Source organism: Artemia sp. Qi Xiang Cuo, chromosome 4 (genome assembly GCF_049724085.1).
Source record: "Artemia sp. Qi Xiang Cuo chromosome 4, ASM4972408v1, whole genome shotgun sequence".
Classification (NCBI taxonomy): Eukaryota; Metazoa; Arthropoda; class Branchiopoda; order Anostraca; family Artemiidae; genus Artemia; species Artemia sp. Qi Xiang Cuo.
The window spans coordinates 78985043-79005882 of NC_142797.1; the positions used below are offsets into that span (position 1 = coordinate 78985043).

Consider the following 20840-nt stretch of genomic DNA (forward strand, 5'->3'; position numbering starts at 1 on the left):
AGTAACTAAGCATGAATGTCAATGTGCATTCCAGGTTTGTATCCAGCATTGTTTCGGGTGGTGGGGGTACAAACAGATTTATACGGTGGGGGAGGCAAGGCCGTACCCAGAGAGGGGGTTTGGGGGGTTTGAACCCCTCCCGAAATATTTTTTTTGTCTCGCAAAAATGCAACAGAAATGGATATAAACAAATTTTATATGCGTTTTTTAGTTTTTTTTGTGTATACCCCCCCCCCCCCGTGTAAAAACCTTTGAGTAAAACCCCTTCCGAAAAAAATCCTGGGTACGTTTTTTGGGAGGGGGGGCACAAAAGAAACTTTTAAAAACGCATCCAAAATTTGTTTATATTCACTTTTTCACGTGTTTACGAGTCGGACAAACCTTTCGGAGGGGGGAGTCAAACCTGCTAACCCCCATCCTGGATACGGCCTTGGCTTATTCCTCCTAAGATACAATAAGATATACATGTTTTCTTTTTCAAATCAAATAATTTAAAACTTCAAAGAGTCATTATAACTTTTGTCAGTAATAAACCGATAACAATTTCACATGCATAAATTATAAACTAGCTACTGATTGGTGGAAGCCTACCGGTTTTACACAACTATCAACACGGGTATCCTATCAGATTGGGTTCAGAATCGCAAATGAACTAATTAATCTAACTAATATGACTTCCTTGAATAACTTTCCTGTTCATGATCAGTTCCGAACTGATGGAGCGTTTAGTTTTGTATCCTTCTTCCTCGAAGTTAGACTTCCTAAACTAATTTCCTTAGAACAATTGTTGTTTTTTTCCTGGAATCTTGCCTTTTTCCTTTATTGGAAGGAAATATTTTTGTACAACTATGGAGGAAACGTTCTACATGAATGGCTATGAAGATTATGATGGTATGTTTCCCCATTGATTTTTATTGGATTTATAGTTTTTAAGAAACCATAAGCAGTGGCGGATCCGGGGGAGGGTAAGGAGGCGCCCCCTAACGTCGTCTAAAGTAGTGTAATTTACTTAATTAAGGCAAGTTTGCTTTAATTAAACTTGCTCCTAACGCAAGTTTATCGGATCAACCTATTTTGCGCCCCTCCTCTAAAAAAATTAGCCCTCTTTCTCTAAGATCTCTAGCTACTCGAACATATTGGGATTTAAAAAAAAAAAATCAGAAATCCAAGTATTTCCGTTGAATTGCCTGGCTTTTCAAAAGATTTTTTTTCAAACAGATGTGTTTTTGCCAGACATAAGCCCCATCATAAAACCATCCGACTTAAATAAAAAAAAACTTTTTTTTGGGGGGGGGGGGGAGATCCATATCCGGATAGTCAAGGGGCATGGGATATATATTTTTTTATCCACATTATTGAAGGGGGCAACCCCCCTTGTTCCCCGCCCGCCTAGAACGACGTCCCTGAATTTACAAACACCTAAAAATTTAAGAATATTCCTCCCACTGGTGAACCTCCCGCATGTTTCTGCGGCTGCCGAAACTGTGGCCCTCTGTCCCTACAGTATCTAATCGGCAGATGGAAAAGTAACGGCTTCCTAATCTATATTTGACATTTCCACTCTCTATTTAGAAAATAAACAATTTGTCAGTGTATCGATTTAATCTCATTGCTGTTTCGAAACAAAATGTACCCAGTTACAACCGTATATTAACAGTCCTTTAGGGGCCTTGGGTTTGCATATCTTCCCTCTGACCCCTCTGCATTATATAGGGAGTGCCAATTCCAAACATTTCGCTAGTCCTTATTAGGTTTCTTTCCACCCCACTCCCATTGGATATTGAATATTTTAAACATCGTTGATGAGTTTGAAATGACTTTTCTCAGCAGAGGTTCTTTGTCTCTTCCCTTCTGCCGAAGGTACTGTGCCCAGTTTTCGGAATAGCGATTTTTTACTTGCTTTTGTCTCGTTATAATAACATAGGTTTTACTTAAATCTAACAAACAAAAACATTAACCGCCAGAATTTGAACTTGTTTAGGTTAAACACTCTTCCGAAAAAGACTATATTTTTATCGCTAATAAACATTAAATATTCAGATTTATAATCACGCCCAGAGAACTTACAAAACTCCGTTCTTACGAGGGAAAGGTTAGAAAGTAATATTGCCTGACGGTTTCCTAGTTTATAAAAGGTTATTTCTTCCATTATATGTATTTAGGTTTATTCTTAGCTTTCGCGTTGCTCCTACCGAGTATCATCTTTTCCTACTTAGTCTCAAGGGTTCCTAATATACTCCTTCTGACTCTTCTGTACCTTTATCATACACAGGCTAGTTTTTTCGCCAACACGCTTGAGGGAAATGATTCCTGAGTGTTTCTAGTCATCTAGAGTGGCAGTTACCCTTCATTTGTCCCTTTCCTTTCCCTTATATTCAGAATTTGGAATATTTTTTATAACCGAAAAAAATTATGATTTTGGAATGACTTCTGTGGGTATAGAAGTATTGTCTGCTTACGGTACCCTGCTGCCATAAGACATTGTTTCCAGAATAACTTTTAGATACACAAAATCGTCACTACACCCACCGAACTCTTGAGAAGTGCCATGTTTGGAAGGAGGGGGTAAGTTGATTGCATCACTTTAACTCTTCTGTGTATATCCTACAAGTATGGAACGTGAAAGCGATGCTTCCCGACAGTTCCATAGTACGTATATGGAAGGTGCAGGTCTTCCTCCATTGTAGCTATTTTGGTCCATTCATAACTTACCTTTCCTTTTCGCGCAGTTCCTTCTGAGTCTTCCTTTTTTTCCCTGGATGCCTATCCAATCGATTAGTACGAGCCTTACTAGTAAAATGCAAACTTGGAAAGGATTACTTGTTGAACGTTTTACTGAGTTTGGAGGAATTGTAACTAATGGGTAAATTTGCCTTTAAATTCGAGTCAAAGCAAAAATGCTTAAAAATAAATCTGAAGTTGTCAGGACTTAGAGTTTCAATACGCATGAAACATACAGTGCCGAACAATGGACTGGTTATTTTCGAAAATCTTGTTCACCAGGCGGTACTTGCCACACGTGGCGGGAGTTTACCACGTGGGAAATAAAGTGTGCCATGCGTAGCATGAAGAAACACAACGCAGCGGAAGCGTACCACACACGCTGAAACAGTTAGTACTCTGAGCCACCGTAAATCAGGTGGTAGAGAGTGAGGGCCCATCGCTGCCTTTGCTAGCACAAAGAAACATATTTTATTAATTTACACGTGTTGTGTTTATTTTTCTAAGCAAAAACCATCACTGCGACCTGTTTTATATGAAATACCTTTAAATTCGTAATACAACTTATTAAAGTAGCGTAATTTTGACATAAAATAACTTTGTTTTTTGCTATACAGCATTATCAATACACAGGAATTACGTTTGAGAAATGTTGTTTTCCTTTTATAAGAAGTTGACTTAAAAAATAGTCAATATTTAACTAATGAAGAAATTTGTAAGTTTTATCTCTATTCTTCAGGTATCTTAAATATCACACTAATTATCCATCAATAATTTTCTCCAACAACGTATTAAACTCCTAAGGAATTTTACTAAACTAATTGGCAACAATTTTATGTTAACTCGTAGAAGCGTAGAACTGACGCGTTTTGTTAGGATGGCAGAAACAGGCCTCTACTGATAGTCAAACATTTATTTACATGATAGTCAAACATGATAGTCAAACATATATCAAAAATTTATGGTACTTGTATGATATACCCCTACCTAATATTCTTCTAATGTATTTATCTGGTTCTCAACATTGAGGGGGGAGTAAAGTATAGCGGGTCTGCATGTCTAATGTGCTAGGTACAATTATCCTGCATATTATAGGTAAGAATCACTTTCTAACTTCACACTGTCCAAATACTTTACCCCACCCCTGATGTGTAAAATATAGCTCAAATTATATATATTTCCATCTATTCTGTCATTTCTCTTTGTCTTGTCTCAAGCTAAGCTGAAATAAACTAACGAAAAAAAACAAACAGTTCTATAATGCGTCAATGAATGAACAACTTCAGCGGTAAGGGGGTTTATCGTACAAGTACCAAATCTATTTCTAATGTGTGTTTTTTGTTGGGGTCGGATGTTTATATGTTTTTAAAGCTCTGTCATACTGCTTTTAAAGAGCTGTTGAAAGAAACAAAGCCATAACACTTAATGCATATAGCCATAGCATATTATTTCCTTCTGATATTCCTTCAGCTTTCCTTCTGATATTCGCGTCTAGTGGAAAGCTGCCAGACCAATATTCATGAGAAAACAAGAGTTGGCTAGAATGGAAAGCAAACCCAGACCGCAGATGGAAGATTTTGTGGCTGGGAGTTTGAGAACAAATTATTGTACTCATGGCTTTAAAATAATTTTCAAATTTTACTGCTGATTACGACAACGGAACTGTGACTAGTCTTCAAATAACTTTATTTTTCAGTCAATTCTCGTGCTAATTTTAACTAGCCTGTCTTGTATTTTAAATTCGCTTTCTATTAGATATTCGTGACTTGTACTTTTTTTCCGTTAAGACATGGCTTGTCATGTTTAACCCCCTCTATAATAAATTGTACTTAAGTCCATAAGTAGGTGGTTTCAGGTATTTTAGTACATAGTAAAGAAGGAAGTTGAAATAAACTTTGTGTTTTATGAGGTCTCGAGAGAAAGTGACGTTAGTTATTCTTCATCTTCTTGTGAAGAAGTAAAGAAAAACTACATTTTAGCATCACTCATTACATCTCAGCTTCAGATACATCCGAATATTTCTCTCCCTATTCCCTTACCCGCTCTGCTTGGTAATACGGGGCCCGGGGTTTGATCCTCGCCGCAGCAAGGTTGGGAGACAAGTTTGCTGTTTGTCCCTGTAAAAAAAGATCCAGCAACTGAAACGCCGATTCCACGTCCTATGCGCCAGCCCAGCAATGGCTCCGGAGGAGAATTTTTATCTTTTTCTTATTCCCTATCCCTAGCTGTTTACCTGCATGCAGGCAGAATGAGAGGGAATACTTTAAAAGTTTATCCAATTAGAAAAATATCACAATGTGCTCCATAAATCTGAATTTGTTTTTAATTAGGTAACTTAATGTAATATATTAATGAAAGTTCGGTAACTGATAATAGTGCTGAGGAAAAGACTAACAAGGAATAAATTTGGGAAACGACGCTGATACTGTAACATGGCGAATACATTGTGAAGTTCTTTACGATATTCAAGGTTGGAAGAATTTACTGTAACTTCTGTCCAGCAAAGATAAAATCCGCTTCTTCAATATTGATTAAGCGTCAATCAGCTCATTAATTCACTTATAAATATATATTTATGTACTTCTTATACAGGTGTAAAGTGTTATTTATTTTTTATTTACTGAGTTTATGTTCAAATGCCAAAATTTAGCAGAATTCATAGTGTCGATAAAACGATTTAAATTCTTTTTTACGGGACACAGATGTTTCTCCAATGCTAGGTGTCATAACATTAGTATAGTTAGGACAAATTAAAAGATTAATGTTGGAAGAACAGTTTGCACGTGAGTCGTTATACGCCTTATTTCTTAGGAACTATCTCCCCCCCACCCTCCCAAAGATAAGAACTTAAGCTTCTTAACAGTCTCCCATTCTTTTCTTGTTAAAATGACTACTATAATTCATCTCTTATTCGTCTGTTGTTCTTATGGACATGGTAAAATAGATGGAAAGTATATCTGCTTATATTGAATACTAAACGAAATTATTGCAGAAGTCTTTCAAATTCTCTGCAGTATTGCTTCACATATCCCCTCTCCCATCATTAAGGTAAATTTCAGCTTTTTTTTAATTTTCTAGCTCTCCTAAGCAACGTTGCCCTGTCGATGATGCCAATTACTTTTTTTAGGAGTATTTTGAATCTTAAAAGTTTCATTTTTAAGGAGAATTTTGAGCGTGGGTTAGGTTTTTTATTAGGTCTTTTTAGTAACCTTTCTATTTTGCTGAGCATTCTGCTATTGATTATATAGCCAAAATTCTTACTTAAGTTTTATTTTAACCACTGTCTTCGGAAAAATTCCCTGTTCTACCTAACCTTTTGTTATTTGCATATTATTATCATTTTAGTATGATCACTACACTGTTTAACATAATCTTTTCTCCAGATCGAGAAACCATTTCGCTGTTGTTAGAACTTATCAAGGAGGCACACTTGTGCCTCTGCAGAGAGACAGAGAGTTGCAGAGAGATGGCGGTGATTGCATTTTGTAGCCCAAGCTCAAACTAAGAAACGTGCAAAATTTCATCTTCCTCCGACTTTATCTTCATGGGGTAAACTGGGCCGGAAGTTTCGACCCTCCCACCACAGCCCCCCTTTGAGGTTGTCCGATTCGGCTGAAATTTAGAGGTTAAGCTTTCCTAGGGCCCGGGAGCGTATCCTCGAAATTTCAGCTCAATCCGATCACTCCTTCAAAAAACCAAATATAGCCACTTAAAGTTCATTTCTCTTTTTTTTCTTGTTATCCACGCCTACATGCCACAGTTGGCAACTGATCCGGGTGAATGAGGACTCATTCGAAGCAGAATTCGACCTATTAGGGCCTTTTGATATTTTCAGACCGAAAAAATTATCCCCCGAATTTACATTTACGAAAAACCTCGTTTTCCTGTAAGAGCCCATGTTAAATTTTCCCACCACAGCCCCCCTTTAACGTCGTCTAATCGGGCTGAAATTTAGAGGATAAGCTTTTCTGAGGTCTGGAAGCTTATCCTTGAAATTTCAGCTCAATCTGATCACTCCTTCCCTGTTTTCCAAAAACCAAATATCAAGTTTTGTTGGGATTTGCTTGCGTCAAAAATAGATTCCGCTTACTAAAAAACAATTACAATTGTGTCTCTTTAGTACAGCGGTCGATACTCCTGACTGTCAGGCGGAAAACCCGGGTTCGATTCACCGTCAGAGGAAATTTTTTATATACTGAATTTAAAGTTTGAAAAAGAAACTCAGTTTCTTTTTTAAATTATTTGAAAAAAATTACGTTTTCTAAAGAGTTAAAGAGGCTGAGTTACAAGGTCGACCCTTAAAACGTACAGGGATTAGGAGGCACAGTTGGAGGGCTGTTAAAGAGGCTGAGTCACAAGTTATAAACTGTACAAAAACGTGCAGAAATTATTTGAAAAAAACTACGTTTTCTAAAGAGTTAGAGAGGCTGAGTTACAAGGTTGAACCTTAAAACGTACAGGGATTAGGAGGCACAGTTGGGGGGCTGCCGCCCCCCCAAACCCTCCGCTTTCGCAGCCGTTAAATAAAAAAAAGTTTTTTTAAATGAAAATAAGGAGCGACAATAAAATTTAAAACGAACAGAAATTATTCCGTATATGAAAGGGGCTGTGCCCTCCTCAACGCCTCGCTCTTTACGCTAAAGTTTTTATTGTTTAAAAAAAAGAGTTGTGAGAAAGTCAAACTTTAGAGTAAAGAGCGAGGCGTTGAGGAGGGCACAGCCCCTTTCATATACGGAATAATTTCTGTTCGTTTTAAGATTTAATGTCGCTCCTTACTTTCAGTTTAAAAAACTTTTTTTTTATTTAAAGGCTGCGAAAGCGGGGGTTTGGGGCGGCAGCCCCTCAACTGTGCCTCCTAATCCCTGTACGTTTTAAGGTTCAACCTTGTAACTCAGCCTCTCTAACTCTTTAGAAAACGTATTTTTTTCAAATAATATTATTAAAAGATTATTTAATACGCTAAAAAAAAAATTCTTAAATACCCTTTATCTCACAATTAAACTGAACCGAAATAAAGTATATAAACATCATTGAGCACATTAGAGTATGGTGGTGACGTCAATATCCCTCAACAAAAATTCAATTCAGGAAAGCAAACAAAGCCATAAAAGGGATTCTCTAAATACAAGACTGTTTTCTATCATGGCGTCTGTCCTTGCAAAAGGATAAAGATATTTATCCTCGATAGCATTCCTGGCATAGAAGGATAAGAATAACGATTCCTAAAAGAGAAGTGGAGTCTTCTATCTCTTTTTTTGGAATCAATCTTAAATAGAAGCAGACGCATTTGGAATTTCTTCCTCAAATAATTTACGAGCAATAATACACTCTATTTGACCAGGTTTTCCATTTTGTTGTCGTTTCCTCAATAGTATTCCTGGCACAGAAGGATAAGAAGAATGATTCTTGAAAGAGGAGGGAGATCTTGCATTTTTTCAAGGCCGTATCCAGGGGGGGTTGGTTAGGGGGTTTGACCCCCCTCCCCTCGAAATGTTTGCCTGACTCGTAAAATGTAACAAAAATGGACATATACAAATTTTGTATGCGTTTTTTGAGTTTTTTTGTGTAAATCTCCCCCCCCCCCCGCCCCCCAAAAAAATTGAGTAAAACTTCCTCCGAAAAAAAAATCCTGGATACGGCCCTGTATTTTTTTTCTTTTTTTTTGTATTGGAAGCAGACGCATCTGTATTTTCTTCCTTAAATCAGTTATTAGCTACAACATATTATGGTTTACCAAGTTTCCATTTTCCAATCATTTCCTCGATGTAATTCCTGACCCCAAGGTCGTATCCAGGGGTGATTAGGGGGTTTGAACCCCCCTCGAAATGTTTGTCCGACTTGTAAAACACATAACAAAGTTGAATATAAACAAATTTTTGATGCGTTTTTTAATTTTTTTTGTAACCCCCCTAAAAAAATTATTGTGTAAGTCCCCCCCCCCCTGAAAAAAGATCCTGGGTACGGCTCTGCCGGACCCTGAATGATAATAGTTGTGATTCCTGAAAGAAGAGTGGAATTTTCTGCTTGGCTAGGGTTTCCATTTTCTCCTTGTAAAAAATATATGGCATGTTTACAGTATGGATTTAAAACTTACTGCGGGCAATCTGGGTCTCTACTCTTCATGGGCAGAGGCGTTTTAAAAGTGACCGTATTCACGAATAAAAAAATAAACAAATATAATAAAAGAAAAGCGAAAAAACGAGGGTGATTTCAAATTATAAACAGTTTCAAGTAATTTAATGTAATAATGATAAAAAATCAATAAAAATACTTAAAACGTTATTCAAATTCTTAATATACCTACACTCCCAAATAAATTACTTCGATAATTCCAGTACGCATATAACACACGATACTATAATACACATCAATGAGCTGCTATAGCAACCCCAAGGAAAATATTCTAGTGGCAATAACTAAGGAATTATTGATCAAGAACGCCGACTGTGGATCGGAAAAAAAATATCACTCCTTATAGTTTCTTCACTAGAGACCTAAAATATGATTTATAACACGTTGTTGAGTTTTTTTTTCGTTTTTTAAAGTACCATGGACATAAAAATAAAATGTTTTTTTGTCCCTCGACCCATCTCAGGTGTATTCATACCTGAAAACTACGATTTTCTAAGATTTTTTTTTTACGTTTTTCCAAATTATTATAGGGCAGTTCTAAATTTTCGTACAATTTTCGTATAACACCCAATACTACAATACACATCAAATCACTCCTTACTGTTTCTCCTTTAGAGACCCAAAATGACAATTTTGATTTTTTTTTTTTTTTTTTTTTTTAATTAAAGAACCACGGACATCAAAATAAAAAGGTTTTTTGACCCCTGGACCCATCTAAGGTAAATTCATATCTAAAACTACGATTATTCTAATATTTTTCTTTTACTTGTTGCCAAATTATTTTAGGACAGTTTCAAGTTTTCGGCAATGTTGCCACGTAGAACGGTAAAAATAAGTAAGCAGAACTAAAATGTCAAATTTGACAATGCTTCTTGTCTGCATTAAAAATTCCCCGATTCCAGCAGACAGCTATATCTTCAAAGGAAAGCTACATTTTCTTAAAGTGTTCTGTAGCATATGTTTTGAGCTGATTTGAGCTGATTGATATGTTTTGAGCTGATTTTTCATCATTACCAACATCTGCATATGGAGGTGTTTTTCAGTAAAAGTTGAATCCTGACTTTTCCTAATTTTTAAGATCATAGATGTGTAAGTTTCTACTTAAAACCAGTTCAAACACTTGGATTTCGCTGTTCTTGTTACTTTAAATAATAGCTGCTTTGAATTAAATTGATACGTTTTGAGATATCCGATTCCGGCTTAATGTAAGCCCAAGTCAGATAGATTTTTAGATTCTTTTTTTGACATATACTTGAATTGAAGCTGTTTCGGCACCAAGTTGTGCTTGCAGACAAAATTCATAATTTAAGTCAAAAGCATTTAATTTAAGCTAAAACAAAAAATTATCATCAAAAAATTGAATCTAAAACATAATTGGGGAAACACACTTTTTGTAGCATAATGGCACTTTTACCTCTGTAGGGCTCAGTATATTTAACAAATTTGGAACACCGAAGTGTTTTATTACAATAAGTCTCTTTACAGCAAGGTATTCTTATCCTTTAAATTATGTGAATTATTTTCGGAACCATTATAGAATTGTGCCTCAGAATTTTTGAAGGAGGAGGGCGGGGGAATCTACCTTGTACTAATGTCATACTACTATTAGTGGGTATTTCTTAATTCAGGTGATTGACCAACCAGTCGTATCCAGGATTTTTATTCAGGAGGGAAGGAAAGGGGGAAGAAATCGAGAGCAGGGGCACAAAGGAATATGGGGAGGAGTACAAAGAAAAAACTAGTAATTATCAAAGTTTATGTGTGCAAAAGTTTGTTGTTTGTTTACTTGCATTTTTGTTACTTTTGTATGAGTCGGACAAGATATAGTGAGGGAGAAGGTTCAAACCGAGTAATCAACTCATCTGGATACGGCTATGTGACCAAAAATTCAATTACATACTTTTCGCTTTCAATTGTATTCGCAAGTTTTCAAAAATGTTCGTGTTCGTGATTTTTGTTCCCGTATATTTTTTTCCAGTTTGGGAGACTATCGTACAATTCTTTCTATATTTAATAAGCAAGTAACGACAAGTTTAGACGCATAGGAATTTGACAAAATACATAAAGAATTTTATCATTATTTTCAACTTGGAATCTGTTCAAGATATCTTATAAAATTGTTCGGGAGGCCTCAAAGGTTTAAAGAGCCCTTTTGCTCTAAAAAACTTCTTGGACTTCGAACATTTTTTAAGTTTAAATACCAACAAAATTGTTAGAGTATTTTGTCAAAATACTTAAAAAACCAAGTCAAAAATCTTATGCGTCTGAACTCAGCACTAGTATTGGCTTATAGATGATTAGGAAAAAAGAAATTGGGACTGATGTATTCAGACTTGCAGCTAGCATGCCTGTATCTGTTAAAGATTGGCGTGAAGGTTTGATTTCTCCGGGGGGGGGGCTTAACCCTGTTACAAAGATTAAAGATTACCGTTTATATTCGGATTATTCCTGAGTGAAAGATTCTTTTGCGGGGATTGATCCCATCCGGATCTTAGCTATGGAGGGTTCTTGGCCCCTCCCCACTTAACACCTATGTTATTAAGAGGTTCTTGTTCGTAAAAAAAGCAAAAGAGTGACGAAATTACAATTTCCCTAAATTAAACCTTTTATTTGGTTTTACAGGATATGAAATTAGGATAATAATATCACTTTGAAGTTCATGAGTCCCCTAGAAAGTAAGGTTCAAAGTATGAACATATCGCTGGACTTGATAAGGAAGTTATATGGTCATTTTTGCTTCAGTCATTTATTATCCTAAGCGCTGTATTGGCAAAATTGTCTGTGTTCGAAGTTTCGTCCATAGGCAAAAAAAAAAATACTAGTGATTCTATTTTATAAATATTTGTTATTTGAGCTCAACTTTGAGCAAGTTCTTATCTTTCAATTTCAAATGCGGTATTAAATAATGATAGTACTCCTTTAATAGTGAGATAAAGTGAGATAAAAAAGCTTGCAGATTCTCTGCTGCGAAATTTTGCAATTCAGTATTCGAAACAATTGGATAATGGAAATGTGTTGGTTTACTTTAAGGTAGTGTTTTTCCTTCCCAAAGATTATCAATACATATCGTTTTATATCGTTTTACATCGAATATCGGTTTATAAAACTGAATCCGTTCCTAAAGGTTAGAATGTGAATGAATGAACTCTGTTCAAGGATGAACTGAATTTGTTCTTGGCGGATCAAAGTCACGAAAGCTGGTAAACTGACAAGTGTTGCCACCAAACTCTTGTAAGAATGTGAAAACATGCAATAGTGTTAAACTTTCAGCAATAGGTGCACAGAGTTCGAAACAATGCGAAGGATTCACAAAATATTGTCAGGAAAAGAAAAAATTTCATATAATATTAAATATAAAATATTAAATATAAAATAAAATATTTTCAAAAAACAAATAAAGTTTGGTTTGGTCCTGAACCTTGCTAGAAGTTTGTCCCTGAATGAAATAAATTGAACAGTTGAACCTGGATGAACGGTATATATTTGCAAGAGTCGTTTTAAAAACGTATGAATCCGAAACAAGACCCTAGTGAAAATAAATAATTTGACGCACAATTGATAACACACAAAATGAACAGATGCAAAATTTTGCAAGTGTATTTTAATTTGTACCAAGAGTTGGTTGTGTACTTGTGAGGGATTCATGCACTTATGCAGGAGGAGAGTTCATTTTGAGCCCCCCCCCCCTGAGATGTTGTTTCGATTTTATATTCACCAGTTCTTTTTTTTAAGTGATACCCCTTCCCCCGAAACAAATTCATTTATACGTGGTTGAAGAGAACATGTCTTGACTCTGTGTCAAGTTCCAATGTCTTGTTATGAACGTTGTCTTGCAGTTAAGATGTGTCTTGTTCAGATGAAAGTGATGAGTAGGAATATCAATGATAAACAAATCCAGCTCTTAAACCGAGGTGGGGTACGTAAAGCTTGTTTTTCCTAAGTCCCTGTAAAACACAACTCTAATTTTCTCAAAATAGGCAAAACTGAAAACTTACGAGTTCATAAAAAAAAAAAAATGTAAAAAAAAAATAAGAAAAGAATCATAAGAAAAAATAGTATTTGTGTCTTATAGCCACCACACTCATTTTCTGTCGAGAATTGCAGTTTGGTTAGTATTAATGAAATACAACAAAATATGATGAAAATCTAATACTTTATCAACAAAATTATGAAAACTACAAAGAAGAATTATGGAAGAGCACTGTATTAAATACTTAACCTAAACTAACCTAACCAAAATACCAACTAAATATTTAATTAAAATATAGCTACAATGCAGTTTCTCACTGAGCCGAAGCTAATATTGTCTGGTATAAAGAGCATGAAAACCGATTATTGTCCCATGTTCGTGATACAAGATCTAGAGTTTGGTGACTATAATACAAAAGTACAAAAAAGTCATAAGAAAAAAATATAGTTTAAAAAATGTAAAGTATTTGTAAAAGCATTGAAGTAAAAAAAAGTTGGGTTTTTTTACTTGCTCGCGTTGATTTTAGTGTTCTAATACTAAGTGTTCTAATTTATGTAAAAATGTCCCATGTAAGAAGCCATGTTAACGACTCGTGTATAAAATATTTACTTGTATTTCAAGCTTAAAGAATAAATTACTCTTCAAATTCGCCTTTACTGCTGAGGTGCTGTCCATTTTAAAGGAGCATGTTCACCATGTTTCGTGCACCATGCGCGAGGGAACTATAGCCTATCATGTTTGGCACAAAGTATGTCATGAGTAATGCAAAGAGATAGAAAGCAGTGGATATGTGCAACTCGTTGTGAAGCGAGTAGCACCCCAAGAAGCCCACAAGGTGGCTGAGTGGGTAGCCCAAAGTGTTAAAATAGGTCTTGTAGCTTAACGCCGGATACGAGAATCAATGGCTTCATTCAGGAAACGTATGTTGTTTCACCAAAAATGTTAAAAGACAGAAAGGAAAAATACACTGACATAATAAGTACATACTAAGTATACATTTTAATTACATTGAGAACTACCTATTTTTTATATGCTCACAAATGGCCCATTCCTAATGAGATTTAACTAAAATCGTTCGAGTTTCGAACCAATAATTTTTTCAGGGAATTTTCAATTCGACTGATAAATTCTATGAAAAATTATCGTTGGATCAAATTATTTCTAGTTACATCATTATTAGTAAAATCTAACAGCTCACCGCAGCTACAAGCTGCCTAAGGTACGCACTCTCCTTCTCCATTCCAATCTGTTAAAGGCCTCTTTCTTTACACCCTCACAGAAAGTTCCCGTTTCCCTTAAATCTTTCTTTATGACAGTATTCCTTAACCTGGCAAACCAACATACAAATATTTTTGTTCCCCTGGACCCATTTTAGGTCTATTTATAACTGAAAACCGAAATTTTCTCAGATTTTTATTTAAGTTTATTTAAAAAATAAGAAGTTCTTAGAGCGGTACCATATTTTCTTCAGTGTTGCCACATTGAACTGTGAAGACAAATAATAAAACTAATTACTTAAATTTTACTACGCTTTTCATTCGCAGCATTTGCAACATTAATTACCTGCCCCCCCCCTTTTTGGGGCCCCCAAAAAAGTTAAACCTTCAAAAGTTGTTTGGTGCCATCTATTATTAGCTTATTTTTGCTAATGTTCCACTCATCTTTCTTTTCTATTTGGTCATTGGTCTGAACTACTCCCGAAAAATGCATAAATGGTTATGGAGGTTCGTCTGTTCATTTTGTGTGTTATAAATTGTGCGTCAAATTATGTATTTTCACTTGGGTCTAGTTTCGGATTCATACGTTTTTAAAACGACTCTTGCAAATATATACCGTTCATCCAGGTTCAACTGTTCAATTTATTTCATTCAGGGACAAACTTCTAGCAAGGTTCAGGACCAAACCAAACTTTATTTGTTTTTTGAAAATATTTTATTCTATATTTAATATTTTATATTTAACATTATATGAAAATTTTTCTTCTATATTCACGCAACCAGAGTTGCCAACATGGTAGAATTCGTTTTTGGTAAAGTGTAGAGGTACTGGTACAATGCAGTACATTCAGAGGTGTTTTGGTACATATTTTTCTGTACATTTCGGGTTTAATTGCCCCTTTTCTACTCAGATATCTGTTAAAGCTATAGTTTCCCAAAGATTTTCTTCTTGTCATGGCAAGTTCTTAACCTGCTCTTCAGATGCTACAAATTAATCTTTTGTGATGCAATTTTGGTCGGAAAACTGGTACAGTTTATTTCAAAGCGTTGATAACGCTGCCCACAACTATGTGAAAGAAATTTTTTTTTTTCCTCTTGGGTCGGAAATTGTTATTACTCCCGTTATCGGAAAGAAGAAAGTACTTCAAACTAGGCATAGAAAATTAAAATAGAAATGGATGTTAATCTCTTTTGATTTTCGATAGTCAATAAAGAAACGAGGATAATTAATTTGGTTTAATAAATGAATAAAAATAACAAAGTTAAATAATAGAATCATGTCATAACTATACAAACATGGGGAAAACTTCGCTATTGTTCTATGACTGAATTTTAAAATGAGCCTCAGGCTTTCTACAAAAAAAGTGAAAACCTGTCGCTAGTGCTCTTTTGGTTCCAATTTATTTTGTTTAAGAGTGTTAAAATGCATCAGAGGTACACAAACGAGCAAAGGTACCTTTGGTCCACTTTGTAAAGGTACCCAATGTACCTTTAGTAGTTTATAGAAAATAGGCTATTTTTTTCCACCTCTGTATGTAACGTTTCATAGAAATGCAGGTTCAGCTTCATTTTCCAAATTTAATAGATCGATTGAAAATTCATATTTTAAAAATTAAGACTTAAAGCTAGAAAACTAAAGCTAAAACTAAAAAATTTAAAGCGAAAAAGGGTACTTGTATGATATAGTCCCGGCCACTCAAGTTGTTCACCCATTGACGCATTGTAGAACCAGTTTTTTCGTTAGTTTCTTTCAGCTTAGCGTGAGACAAGATAAAGAAAATCGACAGAAAAGATGGGAAATATATAATTTGGGTTATATATTTGCACATTAGGGAGGGGGGTAAAGTATTTGGGCGGAGTGAAGTTAGAGAAAAAATCGTACTTTATAATGGGCAGAATAATTGTACCTAACACATCAGGCATGCACAAATATATAGTCCAAATTTCTTTCTAAAGTGTTATATTTTTATCATAATTAGGTATTTTTCAATCAGAAAAACTGGTTCTGCTTAGATCAAGATTATTAGGCCGGGGGTATATCATACAAGTACCCTAAAAAGTTGTTGTTTGTGCACTGTTCACCTGTCGTTATTGGTCCATTACGAAAATTTCAAATGAGCCCTTGCTCTGATGCTTATCATAGGCCATTTTCTTTTCATGGTTTCAGCAGTTAGCTATGACTTATTATAGAGCCAAATACAGGCCATAATCCAAAGTTTAGTAACGCATTTCGAAAAACAAGTGCGAAAAATTTCTCATTTAAAGTTGATTGAGGAATAATAACTATTATATAGGTTTACCATAGCAGTACATGTTTCAGTTCAACTTTGAGAGATGTTTAATGGGTACATTTGAAAGCTTCTGCTCATATCTACACGGTCTGTGTAAAATTGTGGTATCCGAGAAAGGTATCCGAGATCTCCACTCAGCGTATTTTCGGTATTTTTACTTTATTTGCAACCATGGTATAAGAATAGAAAAATCATGCAGAATTCTAATGCTCCAGATATAATGGACAGACTGACCCCGTTACATGAAGAGTTGTCCGAGTCTGCTATTTCAAAGTTAAAATCATTTCATGGTTTTATCCCATGTTTTTGTTCTAGTTGATTGTTTGTCGTTTTATTTTGTTCTCCTTTTTTCTTTGTAATTCGTTTCTCCACTGTTGTCTTGTTGTTTGTACCTGGAATAAGTTCTTATAAGTAGTAGTTAATTTAGCTATATCTAAGACCTGCTGCAGGTTTAAGTGTCCTTAAGTGTTTAAGTGTTCTTAAGAAAGTGTTCTTAATTTAGCTATATCTAAGACCTGCTGCAGGTTTAAGTGTCCTTAAGTGTTTAAGTGTTCTTAAGAAAGTGTTCTTAATTTAGCTATATCTAAGACCTGCTGCAGGTTTAAGTGTCCTTAAGTGTTAAAGTGTTCTTAAGTGTTCTCGCAGGTTTAAGTGTTCTTAAGAAAGACTTACTTAACATTATCTTCACCTTTTTCCTCTAAAAAACCCTCAATATATGCATTCAACTTCTACTATAAAATTAGTTTCTCAAAGGAAGAAAAGGGGAAGATACTGATTAATAAGAAGCATTAATAAGAAGAAACGGTACTTGTCTAGATTCAGGTAGTCACGTGAGACGTGAAGTTCCGTTGATACTAATGAAATAGAATAAAATAGGATAAAATATAATAGTTCAGAAACAAATTTGGGCTATATGTTTGCACATTAGGGACGGTGGGGGAATACGTAACCTAACCTAGGTACCTTTTTTTACCCCTTCAACCCCAAAAACTACAGTTTAACTGGTTGTCACGGAGTGAGCAACACCTCACAAGGCATAGAAAACGTGTTTTTCATTTTGCATCTCGGTGTTTCTCTGTGCAGTCATTATCGCGTGACTACCGGATTCTAGACAAGTACCGAAGAAACTAAAAAACTAGTCTAAGATCAATAGAATTCATGCATGATAAATATTTCGCCTATGTGATCAACAAGGTGCTCTGGATCCTTCAGAAAGCCAAAAAATTGCAGATGTTGAAAATTTGGCTCAACAGTAAAGAGCAACCTGTAGCACGTAGTTACCCCAAGTTAAAAACACATCCTAGAAAAATACCGCTTAGTGAGGATTTTTTTTTCAATAAATTTCTTCAGAAAGGATAAAATGTATCAAAGACACACAATGGACAAATGCATCTTAGGTTCATTTACAAAAATATCGTGTGGATGTGTTCTTTCCACCTGTGGATTTAGCGTTTCGAGGAAATGCAAGCTCTGCGCAACTTCATTTTCCAAATGAAATAGATCGATTCAAACAATTTAGTAATTCCTAAGTTGAGTATTCCTGTCAGTGTGGTTTACCTGGTTAGACTTTCAGAGGGTAATAAAAGCTAAACACTCCTATTGAGCTAAAGATCCAAGAACTGCATATTATGCCAGGTTAAAATGAAAAAAGTCCAGTTCAAGTGTGTCTTGAAATTTGTGTTTTAAAAGGCGAAAGGGGAAATGTCGATAACAACTGGACCTGTGTGGAATACACATGAAGTCAGGTCAGGTCTATGACAACTTATTATAAAGCCCTTTTATATACTTCGAGCTCCACCATGTACAGACTATTCCGGAGAAGGGTGCTTATAAGAAAACGAAAAGTTTCTTCAAAAGTGAAGTTCTTTTTAATGGTAGAGCTTCTAAACTAAAGGCTGATTTACTAGCTTCCATTTTTCGAGACAAACAAACAAATATGGGCTCTTTTTGTAAACAACTTGTCGTTCTTGTCTATATTTTAAGCTTTCAATATTTTTTTCTTGTTTATGGCTTTATGATCTATTTTCTATTCTACTTCTGTCTTCAGGATTTCTTTGCCAAATTTACATTGTATTCAGTGGATTTCTTAAATAGGATTACCTTCTGATCAAAATCAAACCCTGTGAATTTTAATTTCCTGGAAGAATTACCAATATTTGTCAGAAAACAATACCATACTATATGTTATCAAAATTTCTTAGACGGTTTTGACCATTTAAACGAAACAAAAATTATTATTTCTGTTCTTCTTAAGTTTGAATGTCTCTCCTTACTTTCAGTTAAAAAAAATTTTTTTTTATTGAATTTCTCAACGTTGTTGAATTAATGCAGGATTTGATTTTGGCTCACCGTACATGAATAATTAAAAACAATTTGCATATTAATTTTACTTATTGTTTGGCTAAATGGCTTTCTCGAAATTTAGCTCAGACGATTTCGAGAAAAAAGGGGTAGGGGAGGGGGCCTAGTTGCCCTCCAATGTTGTTGGTTACTGAAAAAGGGCACTAGAACTTTTAATTTTAGTTGAGAACGTTTTTATTAGTAATAAATATTTGTAACTAACGAATTAACTTAAGTAACGAACTTCTATATTCGTATATTTTTAATACATATATGAGGCGGTTCGCCCCCTCGTCAATACCTCGCTCTTAACGCTAAGTTTCGAATTTTGTTCCAATTCTTTAAAAATGACCCCTGAATCACAAAGGGTTCAATTAGAATAAATAGCTCTTATGAAAGTACTAAAAAAAACTTTAGCGTAAAGAGCGAGGTATTGACTAGGAACCCCAACTAAGAACCCCATCATATACGTAATTATTTCTGCTCGTTATAAGTTTTAATGTTGCTCCCTACTTTCAGTTGAAATAATTTTTTTTATTTAATTTCTGATCGTTTTTAAATAATGCTGGGAAATCCGGCGCCCCCTTCATGGAAAATTCCCTTCTCCCCATGAAAAATTCTTCACTGGAAAGGTCCTCCCACGTAACCTTCCCCCCCCCCCCGACCCCCCACCATAAGAAATCCCCCTGGAAATGTCTGTATACTTCCCAATAACCAATACTATATATAAACCATGGTCAGACTTCACAACTTGCAGCCCTTCCCCCGGGGACTGTGGGGAATTAATTCATCCTCAAAGACATAGTTATTAGATTTTTTTACTATGCTGAACAAAATGGCCATTTCAAAATTTTGATTGGGTGAGTTAGAGGAAAATTGAGCATGGGAGGGGGCTTAGTTGTCCTCCAATTTTTTTGGTCACTTAAGAAGGCCACTAGAACTTTTATTTTTCGTTCAAATGAGACCTCTCGCGGTATTGTTGGAGCACTGGGTCGATACTATCACCCCACTGGGTCAATACGATCACCCTTGGGGAAAAAAACAAACAAATAAACACGCATCCGTGATCTTTCTTCTGACAAAAAATACAAAATTCTATATTTTTGCAGATAGGAGCTTGAAACCTCTACAGTAGAATTCTCAAATCCGCTGAATCTAATAGTATGATTTTGATTAAGATTCTATTACTTTTAGTGGGTGTTTCCCCTTTTTTGGAAAATAAGGCAAATATTCTCAGGCTCTTAACTTTTTATGGGTAAAACTAAACTTGATGAAACTTATATATTTGAAATCAGCATAAAAATCCAATTCCTTTGATGTATCTATTGGTATCAAAATCTGTTTTTTAGAGTTTCAGTTACTATTGAGCCGGGTCGCTCCGTACTTACAGTTTGTTACCACGAACTGTTTGAAATCTAATCAAATGTCCTAAAAGTTAAGTGGCTGCGGCCACGGAAGTAGTTAGACATTTACAATAGGTTGGAGGAGAAACACCCCCCAGCCCAGTGCGGAGAGGTCAATATACCGCCTTATCTTTGCTTTATATCTTTGCTCACTCAGATCTTTGCTTTATATTTACTTTTCAGGATAATGCATTTCTGGGGGGGGGGACTCCCAGCCTTGTCTCCAATTTACGCATATGGGTGCAAATACATTACTTGTGATTTTGATACTTGTGATTGAAATACTTGTGTGATACATTACTTGTGATTTTTGTATTTATATTTGTATGTGCTGATATTTATTATTTTCTAGTTGAACTCCTCGGAATCAACCGCATGTGCCGTGCTGGGAAAATGCCTACGGCCAGTCCGTTGCATAGCGTAAGTTTTATTCTTTGCTAACCGTTATTACAGAGGGGTTACCTGTTTTCTGCCGCTTGGTGTAAATGGGTTTGTAATAAAATTTTACATATCCTGTCAACTGTCTACTGGCTTTTTGCTTTTTGAGTCGAGTAACGTCAACTCCTTACGCCCAGGTTGCAAATACAAGAATTGCTTCATAAATTATTTCATTGGTCAAATATTTAGCTGGTTTAGTTTCTAACCCATGGGTTTGGGAAGGGGGTTAAACCAAAAAAAAAATTTACAGGGTTAAACCCATGGATTATTTGGTTTATATTCTTCATCGTTGTGTTTATAATCTCAAGGAAACTTAAAACAGACCATT

The 20840-nt window shown here is 35.3% G+C and overlaps 1 protein-coding gene across 7 annotated transcripts in view; it reads left to right on the plus strand.

Moving 5' to 3' along the window:
* Window positions 1-757: 757 nt before the first annotated feature.
* LOC148953471 (ETS homologous factor-like) overlaps window positions 758-20840 on the plus strand; it is a 75356-nt gene continuing 55273 nt past the window's right edge. For 3 of the 7 annotated variants that reach the window (XR_016141644.1, XM_089087698.1, XM_089087699.1), the window contains exons 1-2: window positions 758-891; window positions 20427-20494. Coding sequence is in view for 6 of the 7 variants with exons in the window: in XM_089087698.1 (XP_088943824.1) it covers window positions 849-891; window positions 20427-20494 (111 nt within the window). In the remaining variant the exon portion in view is untranslated. Of the gene's footprint in view, window positions 892-2814; window positions 2864-5454; window positions 5505-11733; window positions 11884-18021; window positions 18077-20426; window positions 20495-20840 lie in introns of those variants that run through there. The other 4 variants (XM_089087702.1, XM_089087700.1, XM_089087704.1 and 1 more) reach the window with 4 other exon arrangements.